This window comes from Ranitomeya imitator, chromosome 6, assembly GCF_032444005.1.
Source record: "Ranitomeya imitator isolate aRanImi1 chromosome 6, aRanImi1.pri, whole genome shotgun sequence".
Classification (NCBI taxonomy): domain Eukaryota; kingdom Metazoa; phylum Chordata; class Amphibia; order Anura; family Dendrobatidae; genus Ranitomeya; species Ranitomeya imitator.
In genome coordinates, this window is record NC_091287.1 from 460800794 (window position 1) to 460819977 (window position 19184).

Genomic DNA, 19184 nt, shown 5'->3' on the forward strand with positions numbered 1-19184 from the left:
AACGTGACGCTTGCCGGTAGCCACAGGCGAAGCACTGGTCTTGTACTGTTAGGCTACTTTCACACTAGTGTCGTACGACGCACGTCGCAATGTGTCGTTTTGGTGAAAAAACGCATCCTGCAAAGTTGGCTGCAGGATGCGTTTTTTCCCCATAGACTAATATTAGCGACGCATTGCTACACATTGCCACACGTCGCAACCATCGTGCGACGGTTGCATCATGTTGTGGCGGACCGTTGGAACAAAAAACGTTACATATAATGTTTTTTGTGCGTCGTGTCCGCCATTTCTGACCGCGCATGCGCGGCCGGAACTCCACCCCCTCCTCCCCGCAACTCACAATGGTGCAGCGGATGCGTTGTAATAATGCATCCGCTGCACCCGTTGTGCTGCGTTGTCACAGGATGCGTCGGTACGTCGGCCCGACGCACTGCGACGGGCCGACACCGACGCCGCTAGTATGAAAGTAGCCTTACATGCCAGTGTGCTACATGAAAAGTGGGTCTTACATTTCAACAATGAACTTGTTTCTGAATGGGGAAATGCATTCGCTCTGTCCATATCCTTACACAGACATTACTGCAGGGGATCACAGCTGTAAGGAAATACATTTCCCTGCATGTTTAAAAATTTGCTTTACCTCACAAAAAGAATAAGCTGTGACCCCCTGCTTTCCTGTCGGTATACTCTCTTTTGCTTCCCTCCCCTGCCCAGGAGACCCAGGCGGTCCTGTCTGTATACTTTTCTTTGCTTCCTCCCCTGCCCAGGAGCTGTGGTGTGATCAGACCATTTTCCTGTACGGTCAGACACAGCCATTCAACAATTATTTTTTTGTAACACATTCCAAATGTGGAAATTATTTTTACTCTAAGATATATTAATTAAAATGTCTCTTGTTTGTGGTAAAAGCCCTTTCAGTTTTCTCCACATATGAAAGCATTTCCCAAGCCTTTGCCTTTCCATCTTTATTCCCTGCCCAATCCCACCTCTCTGTGCTTAACTGGCAGCTCACTTGACTGTGCAGTCAAATCATTGAGCTGTCAGTGAAGCAGACATAGGTAGAGCTCTGCAGGGAATAGTGCCAGGGAGGTAGAGGCCTGGGAAGTGCTTTAACATACCAAAAGCACTTGAAGCTCATTTGCATATATATATTAAAACAGCTACTTTTTTTGACAGTGAAAACAGATTGCATAAGTAAAGGCATGGATAACATCTTTCAGAGAGCAACGTGAATAATTCAACTTTTTTTAAGCGTGGGGATTATTCACTTTAAACAATCCATATGCTGTAGTGGAAAAGGTGGTTGTCCGAATAAAGGTCTGTGATGATAATACTTCTCAAAGCTGGAAAGAGACACAAGATTTTAAGTCAACAGCTGATGAAAGACTAAGCAGTTGATCATAACTTTGGCCCTTGTCAGCTAAAACATTTATGGGCTGTTAAGACAGTAAGTGTTAATTCCGACAGATTATATTTTGCATAAAGCAAAAGGCCATGATCATGTAATGGCAGATACATGGAGCAGACACCTAAAATCTGTTTTGGTAAAAATAAAATGTATTTATGTCTATGGTTAGCTTAACATTTAAGTGTCTTGAATATTCGATGGCAATGAAATCTAAGGCTGGGTTCACATTGCGTTAGTGGGTGTCCGCTGACGGAATCCGTTACATGGCGCAACTAACGCTATGTAACGGATCCGTTAGCGCACCCATTGACCGCAATGTATCTAACGCATCGCTAACGTATGCCATTTTTGGCATGCGTTAGCGATGTCCCGTTATTTTCTGATGGACCTCGAACGCTGCTTGTAGCATTTTTGGGTCCGTTCTCGCTAGCGCAGATCGGGCATCTGCGCTAGCGGGATCGCTAAACGCAATCCCTTTTTGTACATTGTGTTAGCGCATTCCGTTAGCGTATGCGCTAAACGGATTGCACTAACGCAATGTGAACCTAGCCTAAGATGTGAACTGTTTGTGTTTCATTGCATAAGACAAACTTCTTGCTTCCTTTTTTTAGATTAAATTGCCATTTGAGGTTTTTAGAGGGTTTAACTATTTCTATTACCCGAGGCAAAGTCTCAGTCAGATACATTGCCAGGGAAGCAGAGTGTACATTGGCCAAAGCAGCGTAGCTTGTGATCGGTACCCCAAACACATGTCCCTGTTGTCCTCCTAGCTATGTTCGTGGAATGATCCCTACTTCATACAGAGTTTTCTTTTTCTGCCAATAGGTTTTCTACTATCACTCTATTCCCGCAAATAGAAAACATGTTTCAATGCTGTAGATAGAAAACCTTCCCAAACTATGATGGTTAGAATTATGTGAACAATAAGAATAATTTCAGATTAAGATTTTTTGAAACTTTCAAGAATGAGTTCCTCAAATTGGAATGTATGCCTCAGTAAATGCCTCTGTGTTGGGGAGTTCCTGGAGTTATACCTGTCAGCAGGGGTGGATTAAGGGTAGCCAGGGCCCCGGGCTGTTCAGACACTGTGGGCCCCCCCCCGGTCATGTGACGGGGTCATGTGACGGTGGTCATGATATATCCCCGAACCAGATTATTCCAGAAAAATGGCCGGGCCCTACTCTTTTGTAACCTATTAAATATTTGTTAAAATCAGCAATACAATTTAGGTATATTTTGACCAATAATATCACATACAAGAAACAAATACCACCGCACCATGACCAGACCACAAATTACAACCACAGTGATCAAATAATATCACATACAAGGAACAAATACCACCGCACCATGTCAAGACCACATATTACCACCACTTGGTGACCAAATAGCACATACAAGGGACAAATACCACAGCACCATTTCCAGACCACATATTACCACCACATAGTGACTGAATACTACAATACTGATCAGTAATAAAAAAAAAAAACCCACAATACTATCACCATAAGTGCCAGTATTCACAGGAGATCTGTACTTAGTATGCAGTGTCTGTGTAGAGGTAATACAGAGATCACTGGTGGTATTATACACAGGAGCTCTGTATATAATGTATAGGTAATGCAGTGATCACTGGTGACATTGTACTCAGGACCTCTGTATATAGTATACAGTGTATAGTGTCAGTGTATAGGTAACACTGACTCACCAGTGACGTCTCTAGGTGAAGTCCTTCATCTTTCATCCAGCACAGACCGCCATCATTTCTTCCAGCCAGGACTCGTTTCTGCAGGAAATAACAGTTCTCGAGCTCCGCATGCAGAACATATTACTTAATTTTTCACAACTTCTACATTACACCACATGAAGAATAAAAGGCGATATAGTGTCACTCTGCACAGTAACAGGACCGCCCCTCCCCCCATTTAAAACAGTGTCCTCAAAAAATAAAATAAATACATCACTGCAGTAATAATATCCCTTAATTAGCCCCTATGGTAATAATATTCCCCATCCTGGCCCCGTTTATCTCTTTCCTGGCTCCAGCCATATGTTCTCGCATCCTGCACTCATGAGTATCCATTCTACATTTCAACCCCATATGATTTACCCATCCTGCCCCATCTGTCTCCATCGTATCCATCCTGCCCCATGATCCAATCCTGCCCCATGTCTTTCATTTTGCCCCATGTCTCCAATCATGCCCCGCATCTACATTCTGCCCATGCCTCCAGTCCTGCCCCCAGTGTGTCCAGCAATCTGCCCCAGTGTGTCCAGCATTGCCCCCAGTGTCCGACTCCAGCATATTGCCCCAGTGTGTCCAGCATTGCCCCCAGACAGTGTGTCCAGCAATCTGCCCCAGTATGTCCAGCATTGCCCCCAGACAGTGTGTCCAGCAATCTGCCCCAGTGTGTCCAGCATATTACCACCAGTGTGTCCAGCAATCTGCCCCAGTGTGTCCAGCATATTACCACCAGTGTGTCCAGCAATCTGCCCCAGTATGTCCAGCAATCTGCCCCAGTGTGTCCAGCATTGCCCCAGTGTCTCTAGCATTGCCCCAGTGTCTCCAGCATTGCCCCAGAGTGTCCAGCATTGCCCACAGACAGTGTGTCCAGCAATCTGCCCCAGTGTGTCCAGCATTGCCCCCAGACAGTGTGTCCAGCAATTTGCCCCAGTGTGTCCAGCAATCTACCTCAGTGTATCCAGCATATTACCCCCAGTGTGTCCAGAAATCTGCCCCAGTGTGTCCAGCATATTACCCCAGTGTGTCCAGCAATCTACCTCAGTGTGTCCAGCATATTACCCCCAGTGTGTCCAGCAATCTACCTCAGTGTGTCCAGCATATTTCCCCCAGTGTGTCCAGCAATCTGCCCCAGTGTCTCCAGCATTGCCCCAGTGTCTCCAGCATTGCCCCAGTGTCTCCAGCATTACTCCAGTGTCTCCAGCATTGCCCCAGTGTCTCAAGCAATCATCTGCCCCCAGTGTGTCCAGCAATCTGCCCCAGTATGTCCAGCATTGCCGTCAGTGGGTCCAGCAATCTGCCTTAGTGTCTCCACCATTGCCCCAGTGTCTCCAGCATTGCCCCAGTGTCTCCAGCATTGCCCCAGTGTCTCCAGCAATCATCTGCCCCAGTGTGTCCAGCAATCTGCCCCAGTGTGTCCTCCAGTATTGCCCCCAGTGTGTCCAGCAATCTGCCCCACTGTCTCCAGCATTGCCCCAGTGTCTCCAGCAATCATCTGCCCCCAGTGTGTCCAGCAATCTGCCCCAGTATGTCCAGCATTGCCGTCAGTGTGTCCAGCAATCTGCCCCAGTGTCTCCAGCATTGCCCCAGTGTCACCAGCATTGCCCCAGTGTCTCCAGCATTGCCCCAGTGTCTCCAGCATTGCCCCAGTGTCTCCAGCATTGCCCCAGTGTGTCCAGCAATCATCTTCCCCAATGTGTCCAGCAATCTGCCCCAGTGTGTCCTCCAGTATTGCCCCCAGTGTGTCCAGCAATCTGCCCCAGTGTCTCCAGCATTGCCCCAGTGTGTCCTCCAGCATTGCCCCCAGTGTGTCCTCTAGCATTGCCCCCAGTGTGTCCATCGTTAGCTTACAAAAAAAAACAAAAAAAACGAGTCTCCACCACCACACTCAGGGGCGGATTATCAGAGGGTCAATCTGTGCGGTAGCCCAGGGCCCCCCCACACCACTGGGCCCTGGGCTACCGCCCATATTGACCCTCTGATAATCCACCCCTGCCTGTCAGGAAGAGGTTTTGTAAAAGTTTTTTTTTGCTGAAAGTTTGTTTTATTGCCTTTTGATTTTACAGTGCCAAATTTGGTTTGGATTCCATCCACTTCAAAAACGTTACATGCACTTTTTATTTTTCACAAAGCATTTTTCAAAACCTCTTCAGGAACAAAAAATGTTAAAAAATGGTCATGTGTAATTTCCCTTAGAAATGAATAATGAGGAGCTTTTCAGGAGTTTTTAAAAGATCCTCTTCAAAAACACTACATGGACATAGGCTTAGACTTAAAGGGAATCTGTCACCAGGTTATTCCCACCTAATCTGAGAGCAGCATCATATAGTGGCATTGTGGCGCTTACTGGGCTATTTGCTGTAGTTTTAATAAAATCACTTTTTGATCATCAAGATATTTTCACTAGAGGACTAGTACACCCGCTGTAGTGTAGTCCTCCATATTCATGAGCTTTGTATATCCCCACCCCCTCAATGAATAACAGCTTTCTGCCTATGCAGAGTGAACACAGAAGGCTGCCAATCAGTGTTGTGGGTGGGATTATACAGAACCCAGCATTCCGAAAACTGATAAATCTTCAGCAGATAAAACAGTGATGTTAATAAAACTGCATTAAGAAACTCAGTAAATGACACATCACTGGAATCAGGGTATATATTTGTACATCATGCTCTTAGATAGGGTAGCAAAAACGTGGTGATAGATTCCCTTTAATTGATGGTTTATTAAAATATTGACTTGGGATGAAGATAAGGGCATGTAGCAAAAAAAAACAAAACAAAGCATGTAAATTAGTAGGAGTGCACTTACAAGAGGAAGAACATTAGCCAAAAGCAAAATGAAGTGGTCTTTTCATGTTGGTTTAGATATATCCTACAATTGTCTCCTTGTCTCCTTCCGTGTATATATAATATAATAATAATTTTTATTTATATAGCGCCAACATATTCCGCAGCGCTTTACAAATTATAGAGGGGACTTGTACAGACAATAGACATTACAGCATAACAGAAATCACAGTGCCAAACAGATACCAGGAGGAGTGAGGGCCCTGCTCGCAAGCTTACAAACTATGGGGAAAAGGGGAGACACGAGAGGTGGATGGTAACAATTGCTTTAGTTATAGTGTAAGGCTCAGGTGTTCATGTAAAGCTGCATGAACCAGTTACCTGCCTAAGTATGTAGCAGTACAGACACAGAGGGCTATTAACTGCATAAAGTGAATGAGAACATGATGCGAGGAACCTGATTGTTTTGTTTTTTTTTTTAAATAGGCCACACAGGGATCGTTAGGTTAATGCATTGAGGCGGTAGGCCAGTCTGAACAAATGAGTTTTTAGGGCACGCTTAAAACTGTGGGGATTGGGGATTAATCGTATTAACCTAGGTAGTGCATTCCAAAGAATCGTCGCAGCACGTGTAAAGTCTTGGAGACGGGAGTGGGAGGTTCTGATTATTGAGGATGCTAACCTGAGGTCATTAGCGGAGCGGAGGGCACGGGTAGGGTGGTAGACTGATACCAGGGAGGAGATGTAGGGTGGTGGTGAGCCATGGAGTGCTTTGTGGATGAGGGTAGTAGTTTTGTACTGGATTCTGGAGTGGATGGGTAGCCAGTGTAATGACTGGCACAAGGTAGAGGCATCGGTGTAACGGTTGGTGAGGGATATGATCCTGGCAGCAGCATTCAGCACAGATTGGAGCGGGGAAAGTTTGGTAAGAGGGAGGCCGATTAGTAGAGAGTTACAATAGTCCAGACGAGAATGAATAAGTGAGACAGTAAGAGTTTTTGCAGAGTCGAAAGTAAGAAAAGGGCGAATTCTAGAAATGTTTTTGAGATGCAGGTAAGAAGAGCGGGCCAGTCATCGGATGTGGGGGGTGAATGAAAGGTCAGAATCAAGGATGACCCCAAGGCAGCGGGCATGTTGCTTTGGAGTAATGGTGGACCCGCACACGGAGATGGCAATGTCAGGCAAAGGTAGGTTAGTAGAGGGAGAGAACATGAGGAGTTCAGTTTTTGACAGGTTTAGATTCAGATAGAGGGAGGACATGATGTTAGAGACAGCGGTAAGACAATCACTGGTGTTTAATAAAAAGGTCGGCGTGACAACAGGAGAAGAGGTGTATAATTGGGTGTCGTGAGCATAGAGATGGTACTGGAAACCAAATCTACTGATTGTTTGTCCAATAGGGGCAGTATACAACGAGAAGAGGAGGGGGACTAGGACTGATCCTTGAGGAACCCCAACAGTAAGGGGAAGAGGAGATGAGGAGGAGCCATCAAAAGATACAGTGAAGGAGCGGTCAGAGAGATAGGAGGAGAACCAGGAGAGAATGGTGTCCTTGAGGCCGATGGAGCGGAGCATAGTGAGGAGGAGCTGATGATCCACAGTATCGAATGCTGCAGAGAGATCCAAGAGAATTAGCATGGTGTAGTGACCATTAGATTTAGCTGTTAGTAGGTCATTAGAGACTTTAGTGAGGGCAGTTTCAGTAGAGTGTAAAGAGCGGAAGCCAGATTGAAGAGGGTCGAGAAGAGAGTTATCTGAGAGATAGCGGGTAAGACGGGAGTGGACCATATATATATTTTTTTTAAGATAACAGAGCTCATTGTTCCTGCCCCCGAGTACCTTATCCCTGTTTTGTGATAATTGAATTACTTCTATACTGTAGATGGGGAAACTTGTACAAATGATAGTGCGGCATATTGGTTCTCAGGGGTTTCAAGTCGCTCCTTTTGGGTAAAACTGTAGATAGAATTTGCAGATGTGATGATTGTGCTTTAATGGATGAAAAGATCATTTTTAATGGTTTGAATGTCATCTAAAAATGGATAATATTGATTTGATTTAACCTCAAAGTTCACTGATACATTTCTCTTCATTATTAGCAATCAAGTGTTTGCAGAGCAGCCATACATTCTGGTGTAATAGATAATGAAGGTGGATGGGTAGATGTTACTCGACAAGGGAGACGAAATTACTTCATAAAATCTTACAGAAATGGAGTCCAGGCTATCGGGTGAGTTCCCCTATAAGTAGTTTTACCTACAAGCAACCATTTATGACCTTATCTATTTAGTGCATGTCTGACATGGCCACATACCGCCTTATGTACTGTTCCCGCAAATGATTCACAGACTTTTCAAGATCATTATTGTGATTTTTATCTTTAAAGGAGACATTTTCTTTTCAGTAGATATTCATGATGCTGCCGTTCTGCTTATTTTTTTTAAATGGCAAGATCCAGGAGTCCAAGATTCAGATTGTTGTGTGATTTCAGTACTTGATGTGTTTGTGATTTTGGATGTTGTTATATTGAGGCCCGAACACTAATTTGAAGACAAGATGAATACATTAAGGCTTCATTCAGACTTCTGCTATTTTTCTCATACGTAAAAGCGCAGACCATTGTTCATCACTGTTTTCGATCTGAGTTGCATCAGTATTTGGCCCTTGTGCCAGTTTTTCCCATCAGTGATTCATTAGTGATTTTTTTTATTGATGTACTCAAAAACTAATGTTTTGCAGACTGTTTGGTCCTAAAAAAAAACAGGGACATGTGAATAGCCCCGTAGAGTATAATGAGTACATGTTCTGCTGTTGAAAAACATGGATAGAACTTGTACCCAACTCATGTCTAGGAGGGATAAGAATTAGAATACTGTAGCTGTCCACTCTACTTTTCCTTTTATAATTAGGTCTAACTCTAATCAGGTCTCCTTTGTTCCTCCTCCGATTCATGATCTCTGCCAATACAGCGGCTGCAGTGTTGATTCGTTGCTAAAAAGAGGTGGATGGATAAGAAACTTAAAGAAGCACTTCCAGTAAAGTTTATATGTTAATGTATTGCAGTTATCATATTATACAGCATTGTGTGTTTACAGTTGCTCATTTTACCCATCTACCCATTTACTGCTTCTCTTTTCCATTAGGTCAATGACATCATGTCATTAAAAACAGACCAGCTCAGGGACTAATTTTCTGAGATGAACCATTCAAGTACTGTAGTGGGGGAATCTGAATAACCTTTTGATTCTGATGTTTGAATGTTTCATGTATCAGAGTCAGTTATCAGACTCTGGTATCAGAGTCAGGTATCAGACTCAGGTATCAGAGTCAGGTATCAGAGTCAGGTATCAAAGTCACGTATCAGACTCAAGTATCAGAGTCAGGTACCAAAGTCAGGTATGAGGCAGCGTATTTCTGATGTTTGACTTTGATATGTGAAAGTCGGGTATCAGAATCAAGTATCATAATCAAGTATCAGACAGAGTATTTCTGATGTTTGACTTTGATATGTGATCATGTCCTAAAATGAACACTGTATAGCGGAATCCTTCTTAGCTCTTTGTAGAAAGGAAGCCTATTTTTCCCTGCATGGGTCATCGTTAGAACTACAATTCTACATCACTGCATTGTCCTTGGCAGGGGTGTGGAGCAAAGCAGCTGGGTCAGAATTTGAAGAGGTGGAGCTGGCCTGCCAGGGACTTTGCAGTGATGACTTATGCAATGAAAACGAGGCTTCCTGATTCTACATAGCAGGGGTGTCAAACTGCATTCCTCGAGGGCTGCAAAGAGGTTATGTTTTCAGGATTTCCTTGCATTGCACAGGTGATAATTTAATCACCTGCAGAGAATGATTCCAGCACCTTGTGCAATGCTAAGGAAATCTTGAAAACACACATGGTTTGCGGCCCTCGAGGAATGCAGTTTGACACCCCTGCTACATAGAGCTTAGAAGGATTTAGCTAGTCAGTTTTTTAATCATGTGATGTCATAAACATAATGGAAAAGAGAAGAATTAATTGGGTAGAAGGGCAAATTGAGTAATTGTAAATACACAGTGCTAGATAGTATGATGACTGCAATATGTTAAGGGGATAAAAAGTTTTATGGGAGGAAGAGGAGTGCCTCTTTAATTCATATGCTTCACTTCTGGCTGATATAAAATAACAATGTGAATTGTGAGTTGTATTACATGCTTGCTCTGTAAAATAATGAAAAGACATTCATGCCTTCTAAATATTAATTTCTTTATCCAACAGCAAATACCAATCTGCTAATTCCTTTACAGTCTCTAAAGTATCATGTGAGTATCACAGTTTAGAGAATCAATGTCGTATGCAATTTAATAATGTATTTAATGTATTTTATATATTGTTTTTGTAGTTCAGGCTGTGACTTGTGAGACGACAGTGGAGCAATTATGTCCGTTTCAGCCTCCAGCTTCTCACTGTCCACGGTAAGATCTTCAATAAATTAATCTAATATTCTTAACGTAATCTGGCATTGTATTTAGTATTAAACATTGTAAATTTATAAACCCACATTTCTACAATTCTTCTGATATATGTGTTCGACAAAGCCATTTGAATCGCTCTAAATTTTACATAATTGGTAAAGCAACATGAAATCCTCTTGGAATCATTGCTTAGGCTTATGCTTGAATGTTGAGTGGATCAATAATATGAAAAAAATCTAAAGAAATAAACTGGGATCCAAACTGGTGTGCATGCAGCATGTAAGTGCACGTTCACACTGGTCACTGAACAGAAAAAAAAAACAAAGACAGAAACATAATAAGAAAATAACCTGCAGTAAAGAAATAAATGCAACAGTGCAGGAAATAATATAAAGTACTTAGTTAATATCATTTTGATAAAAAAATGCAAAAGCCATCCACCACTTCACGGTGACCCTAATTGGGAGAGTCCTAACTCTAATATTAAAACCTTACCGTTTGTGAAGCGACATGCACGTGGATAAATGATGAGATGGATTGAGCCCATCTAGTAGACACACAGCCATGGGGAACCATATCAATATAATGTCCAGCTCAAAGAAAAGGCAGGCCACACCTTTATATGCACGTGGTGCAAACAGACTGAAAAAACCAATTAGAACATGGCAGCATTATAAATCTATCAGACCACAACATTCCTCGATGTGTCACTCACTTTAAATATATATATTTTTTTAATTGTGCAAAATCCATAAGAAAAATATGCTGGTCTGTGATTGTAGATTAGAATAAGGTTTTATGGTGTCACTTCTAAGGATTCTTATTGCATTGTTCTTTTGCTTCCTAAATTTAAAGTGGCAGAGTTTTCTAAAATGGCATGCATTAAAAAAAATTCTATCATTATGCTGTTTAAACTAGACGAGTGCTATCGGTGGTTTTGACGGATAGCACTCATACCCATGTCATTCTATGGGACTCTACACATGTCCGATTTATGTCCTCGGACTGAGTGCTCCGAGGAAAAATTATTTGACATATCAGATTTTGATCTGAGTGTCAGATCAAATTGACAATAAAAGTCTATGGGTCTGTGGCAAACATCAGTCCGCACTCGGATGACTTCTGAGTGCTGTCTGATTTTCATGGACTGTCTGAATGTACAAGGTGGAGAACCTTTTTTTTTCTCTTCACCTCTCAGAAAAGCAGATCCCATTCTGATCAAATGGTAGTCACAGTGTGATTAGCATACTCAGCCTGTTTTAGAGAGAAAATTAACCTTCGACTATAGCTTTTCTCTCAGTACAACGACAGTGTGACTAGCCTGTGTTTCATAGTCCAAGTGCAGACTCCAATGCATTGACCGACCTACTTCTGGTCTCCTTACCCAAACTCAACCGTCTCATAATATGCATTTATGAGGCTGTTGATTTTGGACCAGGAGACTTGCAGTAAGTCCGTGCATTGGGGTCCATACTTGCAAAACACATATGTGTTCAACCGCATTAGAAATAGCATTGAGGAGGGGGTTGAACAGAGATCTCTAGTGTTGACAGGGGACAAAGTATCTACAGTGTCAAGGAGGGCAGAGAAAACACAAAGAGCAAATAAATGCAGTATAAAAGATGGGCTAATGAACACAGTGGGACCGTGGATTCACATGGATCAGACTGCAAACTGCACATCGGAGGGTCTGAACATAAATAAATGAATAAATGAAGATTGTAGACTGATAATTAGTGTAATTTTACTGCCAAATGTGTTCATTGCCTTTAAGTTAATATACAGTGTATAGTGCTTAGTTCTTAACCAGAGAGGTGGTGAGGATTTTTAACACATGTGGTAGACAAAAGTATTGCAGACAAGGTCTCATGGGGAAGCAAATGGATAAAGGGGATTACAGATAAGATCTCATGCCGAAGCACATGGATAAAGGCTCTGAAAGGGAAGAAGCAGGAGGTGGGAAAGGCAAGTAAGAGGGAAGTTTGGGGCAGAGTAAAGGTACCGTCACACTAAGCGACGCTGCAGCGATACCGACAACGATCCGGATCGCTGCAGTGCCGCTGTTTGGTCGCTGGAGAGCTGTCACACAGACAGCTCTCCAGCGACCAACGATCCCGAGGTCCCCGGTAACCAGGGTAAACATCGGGTAACTAAGCGCAGGGCCGCGCTTAGTAACCCGATGTTTACCCTGGTTACCATCCTAAAAGTAAAAAAAACAACCACTACATACTTACCTACCGCTGTCTGTCCCCGGCGCTGTGCTTCTCTGCTCTGGCTGTGAGCGCCGGGCAGCCGGAAAGCAGAGCGGTGACGTCACCGCTCTGCTTTCCGGCCGCTGTGCTCACAGCCAGAGCAGAGAAGCACAGCGCCGGGGACAGACAGCGGTAGGTAAGTATGTAGTGGTTGTTTTTTTTACTTTAACGATGGTAACCAGGGTAAACATCGGGTTACTAAGCGCGGCCCTGCGCTTAGTTACCCGATGTTTACCCTGGTTACCAGCGAAGACATTGCTGAATCGGTGTCACACACGCCGATTCAGCGATGTCAGCGGGAAGTCCAGCGACGAAACAAAGTTCTGGACTTTCTTCCCCGACCAGCGACAGCACAGCAGGGGCCTGATCGCTGCTGCCTGTCACACTGGACGATATCGCTAGCGAGGACGCTGCAACGTCACGGATCGCTAGCGATATCGTTTAGTGTGACGGTACCTTAAGTGACAGGTGCTCTGGGGAATGAGGTAAAGTGGGTGAGAGTAGCTATTGAAAAATAGATACATTAAAGGGGTTGTCCACTACTAGGACAACCCCTTCTTGATCAAACTGTTTGGCCCCCATAAAATAACAAAGCTTATACTCACCTCCTGTACTGACGCTGTTCCTGCCATGTCGGCACTCACGATCCCGGGGCTCATGTGCAGTTGTTGTGACATGTGACACTGGCACCCAATCAGTGCTGGCATCACTGTCCCCGCCTTACAACAAATCAAACATAAAGAGGAAAGCTGGGCTACAGCTGATCTCGGACTTCCTCTTCATGCTCAATTCGACAGGCGGTGGGGACACTGATGCAAGCTTTGATTGGGCACCGGCATCACGTGTCACAGCAACAGCACGGAAGCCCAGGGGAGAGCCAACACCGCGGGAACGGTGCCAGCTTGGGAGGTGAGTATAAGCTCTGTTATTTTACTGGGGGCTAAGCGAGGCGTATGACAAGAAGTTGTCCAAGTAGTGGACAACTTATTTAAGAACACAATTAAAACTGATGCCTGAGCAAAGACTATGCAGGCAGCAGTATCAGACTTTCTCAGATCTTCCACAAAGAAGAAACAGTCCAGCGTTACTTACTCAGAGTTGGACTGGAGCTCCTTATGCTATGCTTCCTGCTGAGATTAGTAACCAATGAACACTTTCCCTTACTGTTGTGAAAAGTGGTAACTGGTTAAGGCGATGCACTCATTTGCACAGAATTTTTTTAAGTTCATTTCACTTCCTTCTTACTTTCAAATGCGAAGTGTATAGCTTTCTAAATAGTCTTCATTAAAATATTTCTACCTGATGACTTTATGCTGTCTCCCTACCTCTTCTCAGTATTAGGCCAGGGTTCACAGTAGAGAAGTATACGTACGAGGCGCAAAAACAACACATTGCACACGGACCAATGTTTCTCTATGGGGCAGCTCCAATCTGCCGTATATTTCTCGGCTGTATTTTGCAGGTTGAGAACATCGCAGCATGCTGCGTTTGTCAGCATATTGTGCAAAAAATCCGCCAATGAAAGTCTATGGGGGTGAGAAAAATAAGGATTACACACTGGTCATGCGTGTAACTTGCAACAAATACGCATTGGTGTTCTATAGAAAAGCCGGTAATTTAGTGGAGTGTACAGTAAAACCACACTGACTGATTAGAATAGAACATAGAATAGGTATATATATATATATATATATATATATATATATATATATATATATATATATATATTGTAGGGATTTCACTCACTCAGCTGCGACGGCTGAAACTCAGGAGACGTGTTCCTTTAAAGTTCACTGGGTTTATTGCTTCATAAACCATGTGGCAAACAACAGAAAACAAATAGCCTTTGGTTCAGGTAAAGAAAAACAAGTGTCCAGTTCATCCGGCTCAGTCCTGAAGCCGTAACACACTCAGGAGGGTTTCACCTCCACACATACCTACCTGTGTTAAGCATTAGGCTTTCTTTTATATGTCTAACCACACCCAGAACCCATCACATGACCAGACATGTGGTTGTGACATCACCACAGGTCCTGAAACACATATAGGTAGCCATGGTTACATCACAGCAACAAGCCATCTATAAGACACATATCTCCCATCGATTAGACATCCTTTAGCCACGCTACATACCTCCCCCCTCTGCCTAAAGCCGTGGGGCTTGGCACTTTCTCCCACTAGACAAGGGATTCTTGACAGGGCATCAGCATTACCGTGCAGCTTTCCGGCCCTATGTTCCACATGGAAACAGAAGTCCTGCAGGGCTAAGAACCAACGGGTGACCCTAGCATTTCTACCCTTCGTTTCCCTCATCCACCTAAGTGGGGCATGGTCGGATATCAGTCTAAATTTACGTCCCAGCAAATAGTACTGTAATGTGTCGACTGCCCATTTTATGGCCAAGCACTCCTTTTCAACGACTGAGTAGTTCTTTTCAGACGAGGACAGCTTCCTACTCAGATAGAGAACAGGATGCTCCTCTCCATGTAGTTCTTGGGAAAGGACTGCTCCCACCCCAACATCTGAGGCATCTGTCTGAAGAATAAACTCTTTCTTGAAGTTTGGGGCCATCAGAACGGGTTGCTTACATAAAGCCTCTTTCATTTCTTGGAAGGCTGAATCTGTTTCTTCGGACCACTTAACCATTACTGATTTTGTCCCTTTTAGCAGGTCAGTCAGAGGCGCCGCCATTGTGGCGAAGTTTGGGATGAACCTCCTGTAATATCCCACGATTCCCAGGAAGGCTTTAACTTGCTTCTTGGAAACTGGTTTTGGCCATGTTTGAATTGCCTCCACTTTACTGATTTGGGGTTTTATTTCTCCATGACCCACTATGTATCCAAGGTACTTAGCTTCTTCTTTACCCAATGCACACTTCTTCGGGTTTATTGTAAATCCGGCCTCTCTTATAGCATCAAACACCGCTTGGACTTTCTCCAGATGACTCTCCCAGTCCGGGCTAAAGATGACGATATCATCTAGGTACGCAGCAGCGTATGCCTTGTGGGGTGCAAGGACTCTATCCATAGCCCTTTGGAAGGTGGCCGGAGCTCCCTGTAGGCCAAATGGCATCCGGACATACTGGAAGCATCCATCTGGTGTAGAAAACGCCGTCTTCTCCTTGGCTTCCTGTGCCATGGGGATCTGCCAATACCCCTTCGTCAAATCCAAGGTGGTTATGTACCTGGCGGGCCCAAGCCTTTCGATGAGCTCATCAACTCGGGGCATGGGATATGCGTCGAACTTGGAGACCTCATTCAACTTCCTATAGTCGTTGCAAAATCTCCACTCCCCATCAGGTTTTGGGACCAGGACAATTGGGCTCGACCAACCGCTCTTGGATTCCTCAATGACTCCAAGCTTCAACATACGCTCCACTTCCTTGGAGACTATTTCTCGACGGGCCTCAGGAATTCTATAGGGCTTCACGTTCACGCGCACATGGGGCTCTGTCAGGACCTCATGCTCTATGACCTTCGTGTACCCAGGCAACTCGGAAAACAGGTCCCTGTTTTTCTGGAGTAACTCCCGGCATTGCTGTTTCTGGGACTCCGATAGCGTCTCCGCTATAGTAACCGCTCCAACCTCATCTTCTGGGTTGCTTAACAACGATGGAGTTACTGTCGGCTCTCTATCTTGCCACGGCTTGATAAGGTTGACATGGTATACTTGGAATGGTTTCCGTCTTCCTGGTTGGTGAATTTTATAGTTTACTTCACCAAGTTTCTCGACAACCTCATATGGCCCTTGCCATTTGGCCAAGAACTTGCTTTCCACTGTCGGAACTAACACAAGAACTCGGTCTCCCGGATTGAATTGCCTCACTCTTGCAGACCGGTTGTAGACCCTGGCCTGAGCTTCTTGTGCTTGGAGAAGGTGTTCTTTCACGATAGGCATCACCTTTGCAATCCTCTGCTGCATCAGGGCCACATGCTCAATGACGCTTCTGTGGGGCGTGACTTCGGCTTCCCAGGTTTCCTTGGCTATATCCAGGAGTCCTCGTGGGTGTCGGCCATACAGAAGCTCAAACAGTGAGAAACCTGTGGAGGCCTGTGGAACTTCACGAATGGAAAACATCAAATAGGGTAAGAGACAATCCCAGTCTCTACCGTCTTTCTCTATAGCTTTTCTCAGCATGCTCTTCAGTGTCTTGTTAAATCTCTCAACAAGGCCATCTGACTGGGGATGGTACACCGAGGTCCTCAACTGGGAGATTTTCAGGGCTTTGCATAGTTCCCTCATCACCTTGCTCATGAAAGGTGTCCCCTGGTCAGTCAGGATCTCCTTCGGCAGACCTGTCCGGGAAAAGACATGGACCAACTCGCGAGCTATACTCTTTGAAGAAGAATTTCTCAAGGGAATTGCCTCAGGATAGCGTGTGGCGTAGTCCAGGATGACTAATATATACTGATGGCCCCGGGCTGATTTAACTAAGGGACCGACCAAGTCCATGGCAATTCTCTCGAATGGCACCTCAATAATGGGCAGTGGCACAAGGGGGTTCCGGAAATGAGGAGTGGGAGCAGTTAGCTGATATGTAGGGCAGGACCTGCAATAGTTCACTATTTCCCGGTGGCACCCAGGCCAATAGAACCTCTGCACAACCCGTTCCTGCGTTTTTTCCACCCCTAGGTGTCCACCCAAGATGTGTGAATGGGCCATGTCCAACACCTTCCGTCTATATGGACCCGGCACTACCAACTGCTCTACCAACTCCTCCCTTATTTTCGTGACCCGGTACAACAACTCCCTGCTCATTAGAAAATGGGGAAATCTTGTGTCTGCCCCCGGCTCCTGTACCACCCCGTCAATAACTGTGACATTATTAAAGGCTTCCCTCAGAGTGGGGTCCCTATGTTGGGCAGTCCCAAAATTTTCACCGGATACCTCTAACTCCAGAATGTCAGATGCAGGGGACACTTCCTCCTCATCTCCAGCCAGGACACAAAAAGGAAATCTGTCTGACTCTGGGTGTGGCACCACCCTTCCCGGGTTCACTGGTTCCCTACTCTTGCTAGGGAGCTCAAAACCTTTCCCCCACAAATCCCAAAACAAACAGAAATCCCGGCCAATAACTATAGGGTGCAACAAGTCCTGAACGACGCCGACTATGTGGGACTCCGTGCCACATGTCGTTTCAATGTTCACACTGGCCACAGGGTAGTCCTTTGCATCACCATGTATGCACCGCACTCCGACCTTCTTTCCCGGGAGCAGGTGGAGAGGAAAAGTGGCCCTCACCAGGGTCACTAGGCTCCCCGAGTCTAACAGTGCCGTTACTGCTTGACCGTTCACCTTCACGGGACATGCTTGAGGTCCCTCGTTGGGCGGAGAGTTCACACTGCAAGCTGGATACGCATAGTATGAACAACGGCGTCCCATGCTGCAGTCCATCTGCTCAGTGGTTTGGGAACAACGGGCAGCTATATGTCCTGGCTTGTGGCACCTCCAACAAATAATATCACCCGTGGGGACCTTGGGCACCACCTCCCCCGCCCTTTGTGACCTTGGACGCACCACCCCTTTTTGGGACTCAGCTGCCTTCTGGGATCCCCAGTACGGCATGGGCTGCCTCCCGAAGGAGCCTTCCAACCCTTGGTACCTCTCAACCAGTCCAATCAGCTCGTCGGCATTCTGGGGATCACCCTGGGCAACCCAAGACTGTATAGGCCTCGGGAGGGAATGGACAAACCGATCCATCATCACCCGTTCTACCATCTGTGCAGGCGCAGAGGACTCTGGCTGCAGCCATTTCTGGACCAGGTGCAACAGATCAAACATTTGGGAACGAGGTGGTTTGTCCCGGTGATAGCCCCAGGAGTGAACTCGCTGTGCCCTGACAGTCAGTGTCACCCCCAAACGTGCGAGAATCTCGGCTTTCAATTTGTGATACTCTTTGGCATCCTGCAAGGTCAAATCATAGTACGCCTTCTGGGGTTCTCCCGTCAGGTATGGCGCAAGTACCTCTGCCCACTGCTCTGGCGGAAGTTTTTCCCTCTCAGCGACCCTCTCAAACACCGTCAGGAAGGCCTCAACATCATCCCCGGGAGTCATTTTCTGCAATGCGCGTCTTACCGTTTTCCGGACGTGGGTGTCATCAGCCAAACCTGGGGTTGGGGTGCTCGCCTTGCCCTGGATGGCGGTTGCCAGAAGCTGCATCTGCTGCTGATGCTCCTGCTGGCTCTGCTGCATCTGCTGCCGTTGCTCCTGCTGGCTCTGCTGCATCTGCTGCTGGCTCTGTTGTAACTGCTGCCGTTGCTCCTGCTGGCTTTGTTGCATCTGCTGCCGTTGCTCCTGCTGGCTCTGTTGTATCTGCTGCATCAACAGCCTGTTGGTCTCTTGCTGCCTTTTCTCCTGCTGTGACTGCATCTGGACCAATTGTTTCAGCAGGTCCTCCATTTTCTCCGGCAATGCTTGCTGGCTTGCAACAGCCTTGACCCAGGACATTCAAAATAAACTCACGTCTCCGCTGGGAACGCTGCTCGCACGTCTACCACCAATTGTAGGGATTTCACTCACTCAGCTGCGACGGCTGACA

The 19184-nt window shown here is 45.4% G+C and overlaps 1 protein-coding gene across 1 annotated transcript in view; it reads left to right on the top strand.

The window, feature by feature from the left end:
* The window catches only part of CRISPLD1 (cysteine rich secretory protein LCCL domain containing 1), a 135059-nt gene that overhangs the window by 81706 nt on the left and 34169 nt on the right, over positions 1-19184 (top strand). The window contains exons 10-12 of the mRNA XM_069731500.1: positions 8041-8171; positions 10198-10241; positions 10322-10394. Of these exons, the coding sequence (XP_069587601.1) occupies positions 8041-8171; positions 10198-10241; positions 10322-10394 (248 nt within the window). The remainder of the gene's footprint in view (positions 1-8040; positions 8172-10197; positions 10242-10321; positions 10395-19184) is intronic.